The sequence below is a fragment of the Embiotoca jacksoni genome, unplaced genomic scaffold, assembly GCF_022577435.1.
Source record: "Embiotoca jacksoni isolate LCO1_2020_lvr unplaced genomic scaffold, fEmbJac1.0.p SCAF_2, whole genome shotgun sequence".
In the NCBI taxonomy this organism is placed as follows: Eukaryota; Metazoa; Chordata; class Actinopteri; family Embiotocidae; genus Embiotoca; species Embiotoca jacksoni.
Window position 1 is genome coordinate 23,642,821 of NW_027185340.1, and position 16,412 is coordinate 23,659,232.

A 16,412-nucleotide genomic window follows, 5' to 3' on the forward strand; every position below is an offset into this window, starting at 1 on the left:
TCAACTGCAGCTCTAAAACTGACCTTCGGAAGATGAAATCACAGTCCAGCCTGTGATGTCCTGAGGCTGCAGGTGGGTGTGCACTCTGCTGACCTCTGGCAGGAGCTGCATTTTGTGATTTCAATCAATGCAAGTGAGTGATTAGAGTCCAGAGGAGCCTGAACACTGTGTTACTGTTGCGTAATCCCAGAGCATTAACGTGAACCAAAAAGAGAGGCGGCGCTGACAGAGGACGGCTCGGTTGGGTTTTCTTTTTTATAACAAGTGTTTTTTAAACCTGTGATCTGTCACCTCGGAGAGGAGGATTCCTGTAGAGGACTGAGGAAACACAGACTGTCACAGTGAGCTGATGCTGCCAGACAATGAGGAAGAAGGTGGTTTTAACTCGCTGCTCGCAAAATGGATGTTCTCTCTCAATGAACCTTTGACCACAAAAAATCAAATAAACTTAAAGTACCAAAAGTAAAAATGCTCCTCATGCACATCGACCTTCTTCACATTTCAGGTGCAGCATGTTGTGCAGCTGTATTTGAACTACTTATATGCTGTTGAGAAAGTTAATCTATAAGAAGGATGTATATTCTTATATTTAATTATAATGTGTTATAAACTGTATCTACTGATTGGAATTACTTACTGCCGGGTTTGGTCAAACATCCACATGACATCAGGAGTCTTAAAGCAGGACGGCCCATCTCTGTTGAAATAAGGTTTTTAGTCTTACGTTCAGAGCAGGTGTCAGAAACACTTTTATCACAGGTCCTGCTGTTTCCAGTTTATTAACATGAGGCAGCTGATGTGTAAATGGAAACTCTTGGAAAGGTGCCGGGAAAACACAATGAAATGAGGTAACTGGTAACTTTATGCATTATGCCTTCAAACAAATTCAACACTTCCTCTACATTTGTTTCAAATTAAAAGCTCTCAAGAAAACCTTAATTTCTTTTCAAGGCTTTTATTCTGAAACAATTGCAGCAACCTGCTGACTCAAATTGGACAATAACAATTTAGATGAGTAAGCCGGAACAACTGCTGAAAATAGCAGCATTATATTGTTGACTTGAATAAATTAAAGCGATTGAAATATCTAATTTTGACTATTGTATGTAAACTTGCCACCACAGCGGATACGCAACCTTAGAAACGGCAACCTAAATGAGCGAACGTGTCACAGGTGCATTCTGGTCCTTAAACAAATAGCACTACAGAGGTAGGAGGTCTAACCGAGGACTTTCACCCGGGAGACGAGGGTTGGAGTCCGTGAGAAAGGGATGTGAGTTTATTTAAATAAACCTTAAAGCTGACCACGTGGGTTTTGTTGGCGAAACCTCTGGCGCTTTACTTTTCAAGCCGAGTCGAGACAAAACGTGACACTGACACGCTGCAGTGGACTGATGGGTGAAACTGAACCAGCTGTTATTGTACATCGGCTCTCTTCCTTATAATCACAACAAATGAAATGTCTCTTTCCAGGAACCTTCTTTAGAAACCATTTTATTACTACACAAAATAAAGAGCAGTGAAATCACTACAAGAAGTCAACACACACTCCTGTCATCTCAGCCGTGACCCAGATAAATGAAGGACGCTCCATGTCCTCTACCATGTGTCTGCAGGATAAAACCAGCTGCATGAGAGTGGGAAACGAGAGGCAGGAGGTGCAGCCTCCAGTTGTCTTGGTCCCAACGTAATCCCACATTAACGGGCCGGCAGGCCGGCGTGCAGATTAACTGGTGTTCGTCGCTTAAACGGGTCAACTCCTCGACCGACACTGCAAGGAGTCACTGAGCAGGCACGTCAAAAGTTCAACAGCACTTTTTTTTATTTAGAAAAATAGATCATTTGACAGAGCGTTGTGTCTAATAAACACCACTGAACTGGATCACTGGCTGTCTGAGCAAACTACTTACATCCACCGGGTTAAAAAGAAAAGCAGCGGCTGGGACGTCCTTTAATTTTGTCCCCTACACAGAACGACAGCGTGTGTTTTTAAATACGTTTCATATAAATACATGTTCCTGACAGCTAAGAGATGCTCGGATGCTCCACCCGACATATGGCAGTCACACCCACCTCACCCCTGTACGCAGATTAGGTCCATGAAGAGGGGTGTGGGGGGAGGGGGGGGAGGCAGTCCATCCATAAGAGGCAATGAGAAAGTCCCTCCATTACACTGTAGCATACACAAGCAGCAACACTGAGCCGCATGCAATAAGAAGATTAATGCTTTCATGGAAAAAGCTGCAGGAGCTACATTTGGAGTGAATGATCTGTTTGGGAGAAAACTACAGGAGCTCTTATCCCCGTTAACTTTACACATACATATGAATGAAAATACAAAAACAAAACACTCCTAAGAGACGATGTAATGCTATGAATATGACATAATATTAATTAAAATGGAGTATTATGCAACAAAAAGTCCATGTTCACGTATACATTTCCTCGGTTTGAAATCAACACCTGCTGCTGTGATTGTCGGCAGGAGGAGGGAGAGAATCAGACGTGTATCAGACGTGTCAGACGTGTATCAGACGTGTGTCAGACGTGTATCAGACGTGTATCAGACGTGTATCAGACGTGACTCAGACGTGTCAGACGTGTATCAGACGTGTGTCAGACGTGTCAGACGTGTATCAGACGTGTATCAGACGTGTATCAGACGTGTCAGACGTGTATCAGACGTGTATCAGACGTGTGTCAGACGTGTATCAGACGTGACTCAGACGTGTGTCAGACGTGTGTCAGACGTGTGTCAGACGTGTGTCAGACGTGTCAGACGTGTATCAGACGTGTATCAGACGTGTATCAGACGTGTGTCAGACGTGTCAGACGTGTATCAGACGTATATCAGACGTGTCAGACGTGTATCAGACGTGTGTCAGACGTGTGTCAGACGTGTATCAGACGTGTATCAGACGTGACTCAGACGTGTATCAGACGTGTCAGACGTGTGTCAGACGTGTATCAGACGTGTCAGACGTGTATCAGACGTATATCAGACGTGTCAGACGTGTATCAGACGTGTATCAGACGTGTGTCAGACGTGTATCAGACGTGTATCAGACGTGACTCAGACGTGTATCAGACGTGTGTCAGACGTGTCAGACGTGTATCAGACGTGTATCAGACGTGACTCAGACGTGTATCAGACGTGTGTCAGACGTGTCAGACGTGTATCAGACGTGTGTCAGACGTGTATCAGACGTGTATCAGACGTGTATCAGACATGACTCAGACGTGTATCAGACGTGTGTCAGACGTGTCAGACGTGTATCAGACGTGTATCAGACGTGTATCAGACGTGACTCAGACGTGTGTCAGACGTGTCAGACGTGTGTCAGACGTGACTCAGACGTGTGTCAGACGTGTGTCAGACGTGTGTCAGACGTGTGTCAGACGTGTCAGACGTGTATCAGACGTGTATCAGACGTGTCAGACGTGTATCAGACGTGTATCAGACGTGTGTCAGACGTGTATCAGACGTGACTCAGACGTGTGTCAGACGTGTGTCAGACGTGTGTCAGACGTGTCAGACGTGTCAGACGTGTATCAGACGTATATCAGACGTGTCAGACGTGTATCAGACGTGTGTCAGACGTGTGTCAGACGTGTGTCAGACGTGAATCGGACGTGTATCAGACGTGACTCAGACGTGTATCAGACGTGTATCAGACGTGTCAGACGTGTATCAGACGTGTGTCAGACGTGTATCAGATGTGTATCAGACGTGTGTCAGACGTGTATCAGACGTGTATCAGACGTGACTCAGACGTGTATCAGACGTGTATCAGACGTGTGTCAAACGTGTCAGACGTGTGTCAGACGTGTATCAGACGTGTATCAGACGTGAGTCAGACGTGTCAGACGTGTGTCAGACGTGTGTCAGACGTGTATCAGACGTGTATCAGACGTGTATCAGACGTGACTCAGACGTGTATCAGACGTGTATCAGACGTGTGTCAAACGTGTCAGACGTGTCAGACGTGTATCAGACGTGTGTCAGACGTGTATCAGACGTGACTCAGACGTGTCAGACGTGTATCAGACGTGTGTCAGACGTGACTCAGACGTGTGTCAGACGTGACTCAGACGTGTCAGACGTGTATCAGACGTGTGTCAGACGTGACTCAGACGTGTGTCAGACGTGTATCAGACGTGTGTCAGACGTGTATCAGACGTGTATCAGACGTGTGTCAGATGTGTATCAGACGTGTATCAGACGTGACTCAGACGTGTGTCAGACGTGTATCAGACGTGTATCAGACGTGTGTCAGACATGACTCAGACGTGTGTCAGACGTGTGTCAGACGTGTATCAGACGTGTATCAGACGTGTGTCAGACGTGTGTCAGACGTGTGTCAGACGTGAATCAGACGTGTATCAGACGTGACTCAGACGTGAGTCAGACGTGTCAGACGTGTATCAGACGTGACTCAGACGTGACTCAGACGTGTCAGACGTGTGTCAGACGTGTGTCAGACGTGTATCAGACGTGTGTCAGACGTGTATCAGACGTGACTCAGACGTGAGTCAGACGTGTATCAGACGTGACTCAGACGTGTGTCAGACGTGTATCAGACGTGTGTCAGACGTGTATCAGACGTGTATCAGACGTGTGTCAGACGTGACTCAGACGTGAGTCAGACGTGTGTCAGACGTGTATCAGACGTGTGTCAGACGTGTGTCAGACGTGTGTCAGACGTGTATCAGACGTGTATCAGACGTGTGTCAGACGTGACTCAGACGTGAGTCAGACGTGTGTCAGACGTGTATCAGACGTGACTCAGACGTGTGTTAGACGTGTATCAGACGTGTATCAGACGTGAGTCAGACATGTGTCAGACGTGTATCAGAGGTGTGTCAGACGTGTATCAGACGTGACTCAGACGTGTGTTAGACGTGTATCAGACGTGTATCAGACGTGAGTCAGACGTGTATCAGACGTGACTCAGACGTGAGTCAGACGTGTGTCAGACGTGTATCAGACGTGACTCAGACGTGTATCAGACGTGTATCAGACGTGTGTCAGACGTGTATCAGACGTGTATCAGACGTGACTCAGACGTGTATCAGACGTGTATCAGACGTGTGTCAGACGTGACTCAGACGTGTGTCAGACGTGTATCAGACGTGTATCAGACGTGTGAGACGTGTATCAGACGTGACTCAGACGTGTGTCAGACGTGTATCAGACGTGACTCAGACGTGTGTCAGACGTGTATCAGACGTGACTCAGACGTGTATCAGACGTGTATCAGACGTGTGTCAGACGTGACTCAGACGTGTGTCAGACGTGTATCAGACGTGTATCAGACGTGTGTCAGACGTGACTCAGACGTGTGTCAGACGTGTCAGACGTGTATCAGACGTGACTTAGACGTGAATCAGACGTGTATCAGATGTGTCAGACGTGTGTCAGACGTGTATCAGACGTGTATCAGACGTGTATCAGACGTGACTCAGACGTGTCAGACGTGTATCAGACGTGACTCAGACGTGTGTCAGACTTGACTCAGACGTGTGTCAGACGTGTATCAGACGTGTATCAGACGTGTGTCAGACGTGTATCAGACGTGACTCAGACGTGTGTCAGACGTGTATCAGACGTGACTCAGACGTGTATCAGACGTGTGTCAGACGTGTGTCAGACGTGACTCAGACGTGTGTCAGACGTGTATCAGACGTGTATCAGACGTGTGTCAGACGTGTATCAGACGTGACTCAGACGTGAATCAGACGTGTATCAGATGTGTCAGACGTGTGTCAGACGTGAATCAGACGTGACTCAGACGTGAATCAGACGTGTATCAGATGTGTCAGACGTGTGTCAGACGTGTATCAGACGTGACTCAGACGTGTCAGACGTGTATCAGACGTGACTCAGACGTGTGTCAGACGTGACTCAGACGTGTGTCAGACGTGTATCAGACGTGTATCAGACGTGTATCAGACGTGACTCAGACGTGTGTCAGACGTGTATCAGACGTGTATCAGACGTGTGTCAGACGTGTATCAGACGTGACTCAGACGTGAATCAGACGTGTATCAGATGTGTCAGACGTGTGTCAGACGTGAATCAGACGTGACTCAGACGTGAATCAGACGTGTATCAGATGTGTCAGACGTGTGTCAGACGTGTATCAGACGTGACTCAGACGTGTCAGACGTGTATCAGACGTGACTCAGACGTGTGTCAGACGTGACTCAGACGTGTGTCAGACGTGTATCAGACGTGTATCAGACGTGTATCAGACGTGACTCAGACGTGTGTCAGACGTGTATCAGACGTGTATCAGACGTGTATCAGACGTGTCAGACGTGAGTCAGACGTGAATCAGACGTGTATCAGACGTGTATCAGACGTGACTCAGACGTGAGTCAGACGTGTATCAGACGTGTATCAGACGTGTGTCAGACGTGTATCAGACGTGTATCAGACGTGTATCAGACGTGACTCAGACGTGTGTCAGACGTGTATCAGACGTGTATCAGACGTGTGTCAGACGTGTATCAGACGTGTATCAGACGTGTGTCAGACGTGTGTCAGACGTGTGTCAGACGTGAATCAGACGTGTATCAGACGTGTATCAGACGTGTATCAGACGTGTGTCAGACGTGTATCAGACGTGACTCAGACGTGTGTCAGACGTGACTCAGACGTGTGTCAGACGTGTATCAGACGTGTCAGACGTGTATCAGATGCGTATCAGACGTGTGTCAGACGTGAATCAGACGTGTATCAGACGTGTATCAGACGTGACTCAGACGTGTGTCAGACGTGTATCAGACGTGACTCAGACGTGTGTCAGACGTGTATCAGACGTGTATCAGACGTGTCAGACGTGTATCAGACGTGACTCAGACGTGTCAGACGTGACTCAGACGTGTGTCAGACGTGTATCAGACGTGTGTCAGACGTGAATCAGACGTGTATCAGACGTGTATCAGACGTGTATCAGACGTGAGTCAGACGTGTGTCAGACGTGTATCAGACGTGACTCAGACGTGTCAGACGTGTATCAGACGTGTATCAGACGTGTATCAGACGTGTGTCAGACGCGTATCAGACGTGACTCAGACGTGTCAGACGTGTATCAGACGTGACTCAGACGTGTGTCAGACGTGTATCAGACGTGTATCAGACGTGTATCAGACGTGTGTCAGACGTGACTCAGACGTGTCAGACGTGTATCAGATGTGTCAGACGTGTGTCAGACGTGTATCAGACGTGTATCAGACGTGTGTCAGACGCGTATCAGACGTGACTCAGACGTGTCAGACGTGTATCAGACATGACTCAGACGTGTGTCAGACGTGTATCAGACGTGTCAGACGTGTATCAGACGTGAATCAGACGTGACTCAGACGTGTCAGACGTGTATCAGATGTGTCAGACGTGTGTCAGACGTGTATCAGACGTGTATCAGACGTGTCAGACGCGTATCAGACGTAACTCAGACGTGTCAGACGTGTATCAGACGTGTATCAGACGTGTATCAGACGTGTGTCAGACGTGTGTCAGACGTGTGTCAGACGTGTATCAGACGTGACTCAGACGTGTGTCAGACGTGTATCAGACGTGACTCAGACGTGTCAGACGTGTATCAGACGTGTATCAGACGTGTATCAGACGTGACTCAGACGTGTGTCAGACGCGTATCAGACGCGTATCAGACGTGTATCAGACGTGACTCAGACGTGTCAGACGTGTATCAGACGTGTATCAGACGCGTATCAGACGTGTATCAGACGTGACTCAGACGTGTCAGACGTGTATCAGACGTGTATCAGACGCGTATCAGACGTGTATCAGACGTGTATCAGACGCGTATCAGACGTGTCAGATGTGTGTCAGACGTGTATCAGACGTGTGTCAGACATGTATCAGACATGTATCAGACGTGTATCAGACGTGTGTCAGACATGTAGCTGTGAGTCCTCTTATACAGGGAATCAGCTCATGAAAATAAATGAGGCCGCAACGACGGCAGTCTTTGTTATTTTGAAACATTCAGTTTACCACAGAAAGCAATCCTTTGTGTGGCAGAGCAGACTCAGGAACCACACCCAGGTTATTCCTCCGCACCTGCTCGGATAAATCAAAACATCTCTTAACTCGTCGGCAATTTGAACAGCTCCACCATGTTGTTTCTGCGGGTCAGCAGGTTAACCCCGGCACGGCTCTCATGTACAGCGCAGACACGAGTGGATATCTGTCGAACCAACGATGAGCCACAGCACGACGAGGCAGAGGAGGGATCGGCCCGCCTCAGCCCGTTGACCTCCGACCCCTGCGGAGAGCTGCCCCTCGGGATCCAGCAGGGTCCCGTTGCGGAGGCTCTCAGTACTGTTCCCCATCTCCTCTTGGAGCTCCTGCTGGAGCAGCTTGGAGATGAGGCTGTTGAAGCGGTTCTCCGTGGTGGAGACGATCTCCGAGGAGGCCGTGGTCAGGTTGAGCTCCCCGGGGTCCACGCACGTCCCGTTCACGTTGGTGAAGACCACCTCGCTGAGATCAAGTCCCGCCACGGAGGAGGGTGAGGCGCAGGGGATGTCCCGCACGAGCTTGTAGCTTTCCATCCACTCCTTCAGCCACTCGAGGGAGCAGTCGCACTCCCAAGGGTTCCTGAAGAGGTACAGGCGGCCCAGGAAGTAGATGGGCTGGAAAACAGGGAAGGGGAGGATGGTGAGGTTGTTGCTGTTCAGGTGGAGGGTGATCAGGGAGGTCAGGTTCTCAAACGTGCCCTCCTCGATGTACAGCAGCTGGTTCCGGTCCAGGTACAGGACCTCCAGCTCCACCAGGTCACTGAACCAGGTCTTGGACACATTGGTCAGCTTGTTCCCCCCCAGGTTGAGCATCTTCAGGCGACTGAGACCTTTGAAGGCAACCTTGGGCAGATCAGACAGCAGGTTGTCGTTGAAGTAGAAGTTCTCCAGCCCCACGAGGTCCTGGAAGGCGTAGTCATGGATCACGTTGATGCGGTTCTCCTGGAGGTTCAGGTACCTGAGAAAGACAGAGATGTTTCAGCTGTGGTTTTTACAGGAAGGTCTTCTCACAGCTTCTCACAGCTTCTCACGTTCTCAGTCATTGGCAGGTGGTAAATAATGACTCCGTTTTACCACACTTGCATTTTATCCGAAAAAATCTCCAAGTCCTACATTTGGATGGGCAGATTGTACCAGCGACATGGAATGAATAATATTCCTTCACTCCATGTGTTCCTTCTGAAAATGTTTTAAAACGGGTCATGAACCCAGTTTAATCTGTACAACAGGGTCACTGTCTGCGTTTTAGCTTCTTAAACAGGAGGAAGTGTTGCATTCGCTCAGGATTAATATGCGTTTTGAGTGGTGGTGAATAAAGAGTGAAGGAAGAGGTTCAATGCAACTTTGGTAACAAATTGCTCAAAAACATTTCCTCAATTTGTTCCCAAAATTCTTCCTTGGAGTCTTTACATTTCTTATATGTGCTCAGGCTTGTACTTATGACCTACTGTCCAGCTATCAGCATTCAATATAATTTAATTTGATTTTTAGTGCAACATGGTCACAATACACTTTACGATGAGAACCAATAACCATAATATATTTGCAATGTTAAACGACATTATAAAATAACATGCAAACGTATGTAGAGCAAGGCTGAGCATAAGGGACGGTTCAATGTGAGAAAAGACGAGCCGGTAAAAATGTTAATCGGATTCATCTTCAATTTTTACAGTCCACTCACAGCAAGCTTAAACTGTGGGTGAGTGATTAGTGGATTTATTTTGCCCTGGGTTTCGTCTCTCAGGCTACATACGACATACTGACTGACTGACTGACTGCTGTCTGAGAGATAGACTCCTATTTTTGGTCAAAATAAACGTTAAATTCATATTTTTACACTTGTTCTAAAAATGCTACAATTAAACAGCAATTGAATATTTGATATTGCAGAAGGTAGTAAAGAACAGCTCTGATCTTAGAGAAGCTTTTCATAAAAACATTATTATAAATTATGTTTGTTGGCATGTCAACACAAATAGGGATTGTAAGTTTGTAAGTAATTGACACAACGCTATGGAAATTATACAATTGTTGACTTTTAAAGCATGATGTGACAAATCTAATCAGTTCTGCCTGATAAACAAATGTAAAGTGAAACAGCACGCATGTTATTTTTCTCAATAAATCCTGAGAGTTGTTGAACCTGCTCAACAGCTGTGAAGCAGTCGGACCAGTGAGCTCCTGTTTGCTGCCGCAGGAGCAACAACAACTTTAAAGTTGTTCTCGAGCAGTGAAAGAAAATGTGGTGTAACAAGTGTCATTGGAACGATGCGAGTATGAAACAAAACCTTCATTTGTATTTAACAATTACAATTATTGAATAAATGACTGTTTCATTTATATATTACACACAATTCAGTCGTGGCATTATTTGTTTAAATTAAAATGATGTATTTCCAGATAACATTGAAATCTTTACGACTGAATGAACGTCCAGCTGTAAGGAAACAGCAGCATCACAGTGGAAGGCAATTTTTTTGCGCTCGTCACTGTCAGCAGTCATCCAATCACAGTGAAGGAGGGGCGGGACACGAGCCGAGTTACCAGAATATAATCACAGAGAAGGAAACTGAAGCTGTGAGCGACAGGCGGCCCGGGGCGGCCGGCGGCCATGCTGCCTGTCTGTAAAGATTCTCCACTTCTGCTGCCTTCGGACGGGGTTGTGTTCACGGTTCACCAGAAGAGTCCGTGTGAACGCCACCCTCCAGCGGTCCACGCAACATCTGAGTTCACGAGTTGTGCCGTGTTTGCTGACATTTACAGAAACAGCGGAGGCCGTGGAAGCTCATTGTTCTTCGGATGTGAAGCTCAATATATTGTAATTTGAATATGTAATATTTAGTTCATAGTTTTTCTTCATAATTCCATAACGCATTGGAAGAAACTCCCCCGATCCACTGCTTCTGTCGTTGGGCATTCTCTGCATTATATTTCTCGCCTCCTATCTTGCTAATTGTTAACGCCGTCCATGTTCCTGTTGCCTAGCAACACCGTTCTCGTCAACCTAACCGCTCGAACGCCGAGCGCACCGCGCCGCGCTCACGACTTCGCCTGCCGTAAGCTTGAGCTCGGGTGTTTGAAGGCGGCACAGGAAGTGGGACGTTCCCACCTCTGCTGACTTCCTGCCTCCCGGCGGCCTGTGACTTACTTGAGATTGCGGAGGCCCAGCAGGGAGTTGTAGGCCACCGCCTCGATCTTGTTCCTCTCCAGGTAGATGTGACTCAGGTTCTCCATGCCTCTGATGGCTCCGGGGATCCTCCGGAAGTTGTTTTGGAAGCAGAGCAGCTCCTTCAGAGCCGTTTGCTCGATGAAGATGCGGTCGGGGATGTTGAAGAGGTTGCAGTCGGACATGTCCAGGCGCACCAGCTTCTTCAGACCCGTAAACGTCCGTGTGTGAAGGTAGCTGATGTAATCATTGTGCGCCATTTTCAGGTCCACCAAGTTGGAGAGGCCCTGCAGGACGGAGGTTGAGCTGTGTGTTAAATAAGTACACTTGAACTGTTTAGTGGACAAGACCCCGAACGATCAACCGAACGATCAACCGAACGATCAACCGAACATCTGGTTACTTCGATCACATCAGGGTTTTGTAGGCGACGACACAAAAGGCTCCAAATGAATTTCTCTGCAAGTTTGGGTCAAGAAACAAGTGACGGCGTTCTGGTGTCATCAATATAAAATCTTTTTTTAAAAGGAGTTTATTTTCCACTTCAGTCACGCAGGTAGTTTTGTTTTTATTTCATTAAGTTTGGGCCTCATGTTTAATGTTGTCTGCTCATCGATCTACGCTGATCAAACAGGACTGGTGTTGCTCAGATTACACGAATAGACATTATTTTGTTGTTATTGTTTTTCAAATGGAACACTGTAATGGTTCGAGCTCCACCACCAGTAGTTGATATTCAAATTAGGTTGTTGCGTTTTGCTGTTACTGTCGGATAAGTTATTATTTTTTGTCAAAATATTAAAACAATAGATAGAAAATGCATATTGTAAGTAAAAATAGCAGCTACATGTTCAGAGAGTGAAATTTCAGCTGTTTTGTTTTCAGTATTGTCGTGTGTTTTCTGTATCTGGTTGTCTGGCAGCGTTTTCTGTCTCTGAGGAAAAACTGAAACATTTTGAACATACTGTATATATACGGGGCACACTTGTTACACAATTGGTGAAGCTGTTTTATTCATTCGTTTGTGTTTTCTCTCTCAACGCCACCGTAGAACAGAGACAGGTGTTTTCCTCTGTTCATTAAAGATGTGTCTGATAACTACATTCATCCTGATGGAGGGAGCTGCACATCGTCACATGATGTGAGCGATGCTTAATGTAAACCAAACTCTTACTACCACTAACAGAAAAAAAGCCCTGACAGCTTACAACAGTCAAGAAAGTACAGCGAAAGCACCGAATTTTTGTTTCTGAGGGTCTATTTTATCCTCCACACGTCTCAAAGTTGTCTTCGTTTTGTATTTTAAAAGATTAAATTGAAACACAACAACATAGCCTGTTATTTCTGGAAAAGAAAACTGGAGCAGACCTTGAAGGCCCCCGGGGTGATGAAGGAGATGTTGTTGTGGCCCAGAGAGAGGGACTTGAGGGAGGGCAGGGTACCGAAGGCCCTCTCGGACAGGAACTTGAGCTTGTTCTTTTCCAGGTTGATGGTGGAGGCCTCGCAGGGAAACTCTTTGGGGAGTTCAGCCATGCCGGTGCGGTCGCAGAGCACGCTGCAGCTCTTCTCCTGGGTGCAGGAGCAGGACGCAGGGCAGGCCCGAACACACGCCCACCGCATCAGCACCGCCTGAGGCAGCAGGCACAGCACCGAGACTGAAGGGGGGACGGGAGGACGGGAGGACACGAGGGAGCGAAAACAAGTCCGCAGTCAGTCACAGTCACTGCAGCCACAAAAACATGACATCGTTACACTCGAATACACCAGAAGGAAAAAAGAAGAAATATTGATATTTATGTGATTTAAGAGTAGTAGCATGTCGATAACTGCAATTCAACTGCTACAAGTGGAATAAATGATTTCATACATGTTTTACAGTCTGAGGGCAGGAGCTGTTTATGTTTATCATATGCTGAATATTATAAAACATCAGAACTTTCCAACCTCTGCATTCTTAACAATGTTGGGACCACAAGTCACACAAAGCTGCTGATGGACATAACACAACTATAACTCATGTTTCTTGGTGTTCAGTAACAAATACAAGTTACAAGTTTTGGGAAATATGCCAATTTGTCTTTCTTATCAAGAGTTTGATAAGACGATTGATTTTACTCTCTGTAATGTGAAGCTTCAGCTCGGATGATGTTTAGGGAACAGGAAAAGAGCGAACTTTGCTCTCACCAAAGTTTTTGGAAAAGCCTTCCAGCTCCCCTGAAACTCAAGCACATAAATGCTGCAGGGATATGAAACCGCGCTTTAATGGACAGACATCTCGACAAGGTCTCGGTAACAACCAGATGATTGTAGTTCTTAAAACATCAAATTAAGTTTGTTGACCTGAGTCTTGCCTTGCTGGCATCAAAATGCTCCACTGTTGTTTTGCAGGCTAATTTTCCCCAAATTCATCAAATTCATCAAATTCATCACCCTGTCTTTATTTTTTTTATAATTTTACAGTCGACTGCGTTTGACAAGTCAAAATATCTTTTGTGTGGTTTTAAGTTAAAGTAATGTCAGTTTGCAGATCAACATGAAAATGTCTCCAGAACTTTTGTATGAACAAAATTTTGATCATAATCACTTTTGTTATATTCACATTTCATTTCTTATTAAAATATCATTGATAATCTGCTGTGTAATCTGATGGGGGAAAAAAACCTGACCGCAAGCTTCAACTGTACTGCTAACATGCTGAACTAATACGGTTAACAGTACAAGCTTCACACTGGTGAGACTTTTCTTTCTCTCAAATGTTGTGGCTACCTCCGAAATTTAAGACAATATTGACAAGAGGTAGGTAGGTAGGTAGGTATTTACTTTATTAATCCCCGAGGGGAAATGTTTTCGCTAAAAAGAGGTGCTGGAAGTGCTCTGAAATATTATTTTGGCATGACTGAGAGGTCCAGATAAACTAATGTTTGGACCATGTGGTGAGATTTTGTTTGTTTGTTTGTTTGTTTTATTGTCAATCAACCTTAAAATTTGACCAATGCGTACAGAAATTATTGCCATGCATTCAACATTGGGAAGAAAAGGTTGAGGAGACTTAATGGAGCAAATTAGTAAAAACTAAAACTGCACGGGAAACATTTCATTGTGAAAAGCAAACATGTATTGGACTAACCCGTATATCAGGCTATAATTAAATAGCTGTTGCCATCATTTATTTATTTTTGGATGATTTGTCTGGTTGAATCTTTGGTTTTTTTTTTATGATATTTCGGCTGTTTCCTTTTGTTTTGCATATATTTTCTTCTTCATCTTTCTTCTCTTCCTGTCAGTAGATTGTTTGTTTTCATCTCCTCCTGTCTTCTACATCTTCTTCTATCTCACCAAACACCTTCATGTCGTCCCTCAACACATCTATGAACCTTCTCTTTGACCTTCCTCCTCTCCACTCGCCTGTGAGCTCCAGCTTCATCATCCTTCTCCTGAGATATGAAGTATCTCCCCTCCGCACATCCGACCATCTCAATCTCAACTGTCTCACTTTGACTGCAAACCGTCTGCTGTCCCTCAAAAACACTCCTTCCTAATCTCGTCCATCCTCATTACTCCCAACGAGCAGCTTACGTCTTTCCATCAGCCTCTAAACCACAGTTTCACATCACTCTCCTCCACCCTGCCTGCACTCTGTTCCTCTCTTAGACACTCTTTTATATACTCTGCTCTCTTTTGTACAAATGTGTTCATGATATTCATCAACCAAGATTTTTGGCTGAAACTTCTCCCTTCTCCCTCCAGTTGAATGTGATTCCGCACAAAATGAAATGTGACCGATTCATCCCACAAAAACCTACAAAACACATCAGTAAATACATTTTTCCTTTTAAAAAGACATCCCCCATGTTCCCCCTCCATCCCTCCCCCTCCTCCCCCCTCACACACACACACAGATATTAAATTACTGTTTGCAGCAACACAAGGACACTGATGGAGTACTGATTGGATGTTGGAGTCACGTTGACTGGCGGGCTGGAGGCTGAACTGTCTCTCTGCCAGCTGCTGGTGAAACGATGATGTGATTAAGAAAGAACAGCTTACATCAGAGATTAGCCCCACAACAATAGGTATTGTCTGTGCCTGGGATGTCACCCTCGATCCAGTTCACGTTAGCTCGACTTCAGCCCTGCCTTTTAGTCTGATCAATCAGCCTGTGTTGGAGCACAAAATTCCTGAAAATCTTTCAGTAAGCTCTGACCCAGTGTGGGTTTAAACTGAGGAAACTAAGCCATTTATACAACTGAAGAGGAGGAATACAAAAAAAAAAAAATGGTAGAGAAGTGAAGGGATTGAAACTGACCAGTAAGAGTGATGAGAGTCATTACTGTAGGCTCTCATCTGGGACATGCCAGGATTAACGGAGGTCTGAAATGGCACAAAAAGAACACAGCAGCACTTAACGATGAACTTTTATAAACTTTTATATAAATAAGTAACAGAGCCAGTTGCTGAATGTGTGTAGGTGATCCAGTTTGGAGGACATAGTTTCAGCGACATCACCTAAATAATAATGGTGAAGCACACGCAGGTACAATCTTAGATGTTTGCAAATGCTAATTGAAAGTAGATCCCAGCCTGGGAAAACACAGAGCTCAAGGAACGCAGAGATGGAGGCGACATACCTGTAGATCTTTCCAGACAGTTGCATCCATGTGTGTTAAAAGTCCCTAAACAAATGTCCATGCATGTGTCCATCCTGTCCGTCCCATATCAGTCCGCACGGAGCACCTTCAGCAGCATAACGAAGCAGAGCTCAGCGGACTCAACCGCCTGACACGTCCTCCAGCTAAAAATGGAGGTGGTTGTGTTTTTTACGCTTCATCTTCCCCTCTTCACCGCGCGCACTGTGTGTGTGTGTGTGTGTGTGTGTTGTTGATGATGGAACACACACACCAAAAAGCCATCTCTTAATGGCAGTCAAATCCCCTGGATGGAGGGATGGAGGGGAGGAGGGGTGGAGGGGGGGGGGGGGGGGTGGAGGTGGAGATGGAGATGGGCGGCTGGCAGGATTACAGGAGTAAAGCGAAGCTCTCATCAAACCGCAGCGGCAGAGCGGGAATTCAGAAACACAGATTACACCCGACCAGCACACACACACACACACATATACACACACACACACACACACACACACACACACACACTCATACAGAGTGAAGTCGGACATAAAATTGATCAGAAATGCAGATGC

The 16,412-nt window shown here is 46.0% G+C and overlaps 1 protein-coding gene across 1 annotated transcript; it reads right to left on the reverse strand.

Annotated features, from left to right (window-relative positions):
* Window positions 1–8,187: 8,187 nt before the first annotated feature.
* Window positions 8,188–14,642, reverse strand: nyx (nyctalopin). Its single transcript, XM_069155310.1, has 4 exons — window positions 14,552–14,642; window positions 12,584–12,870; window positions 11,198–11,502; window positions 8,188–9,004 (listed from the first exon to the last, which is right to left on the reverse strand). Exons 1-4 carry the CDS (start codon window positions 14,640–14,642, stop codon window positions 8,188–8,190), a joined length of 1,500 nt encoding a protein of 499 aa, XP_069011411.1.
* Between the last annotated feature and the right edge of the window lie 1,770 nt (window positions 14,643–16,412).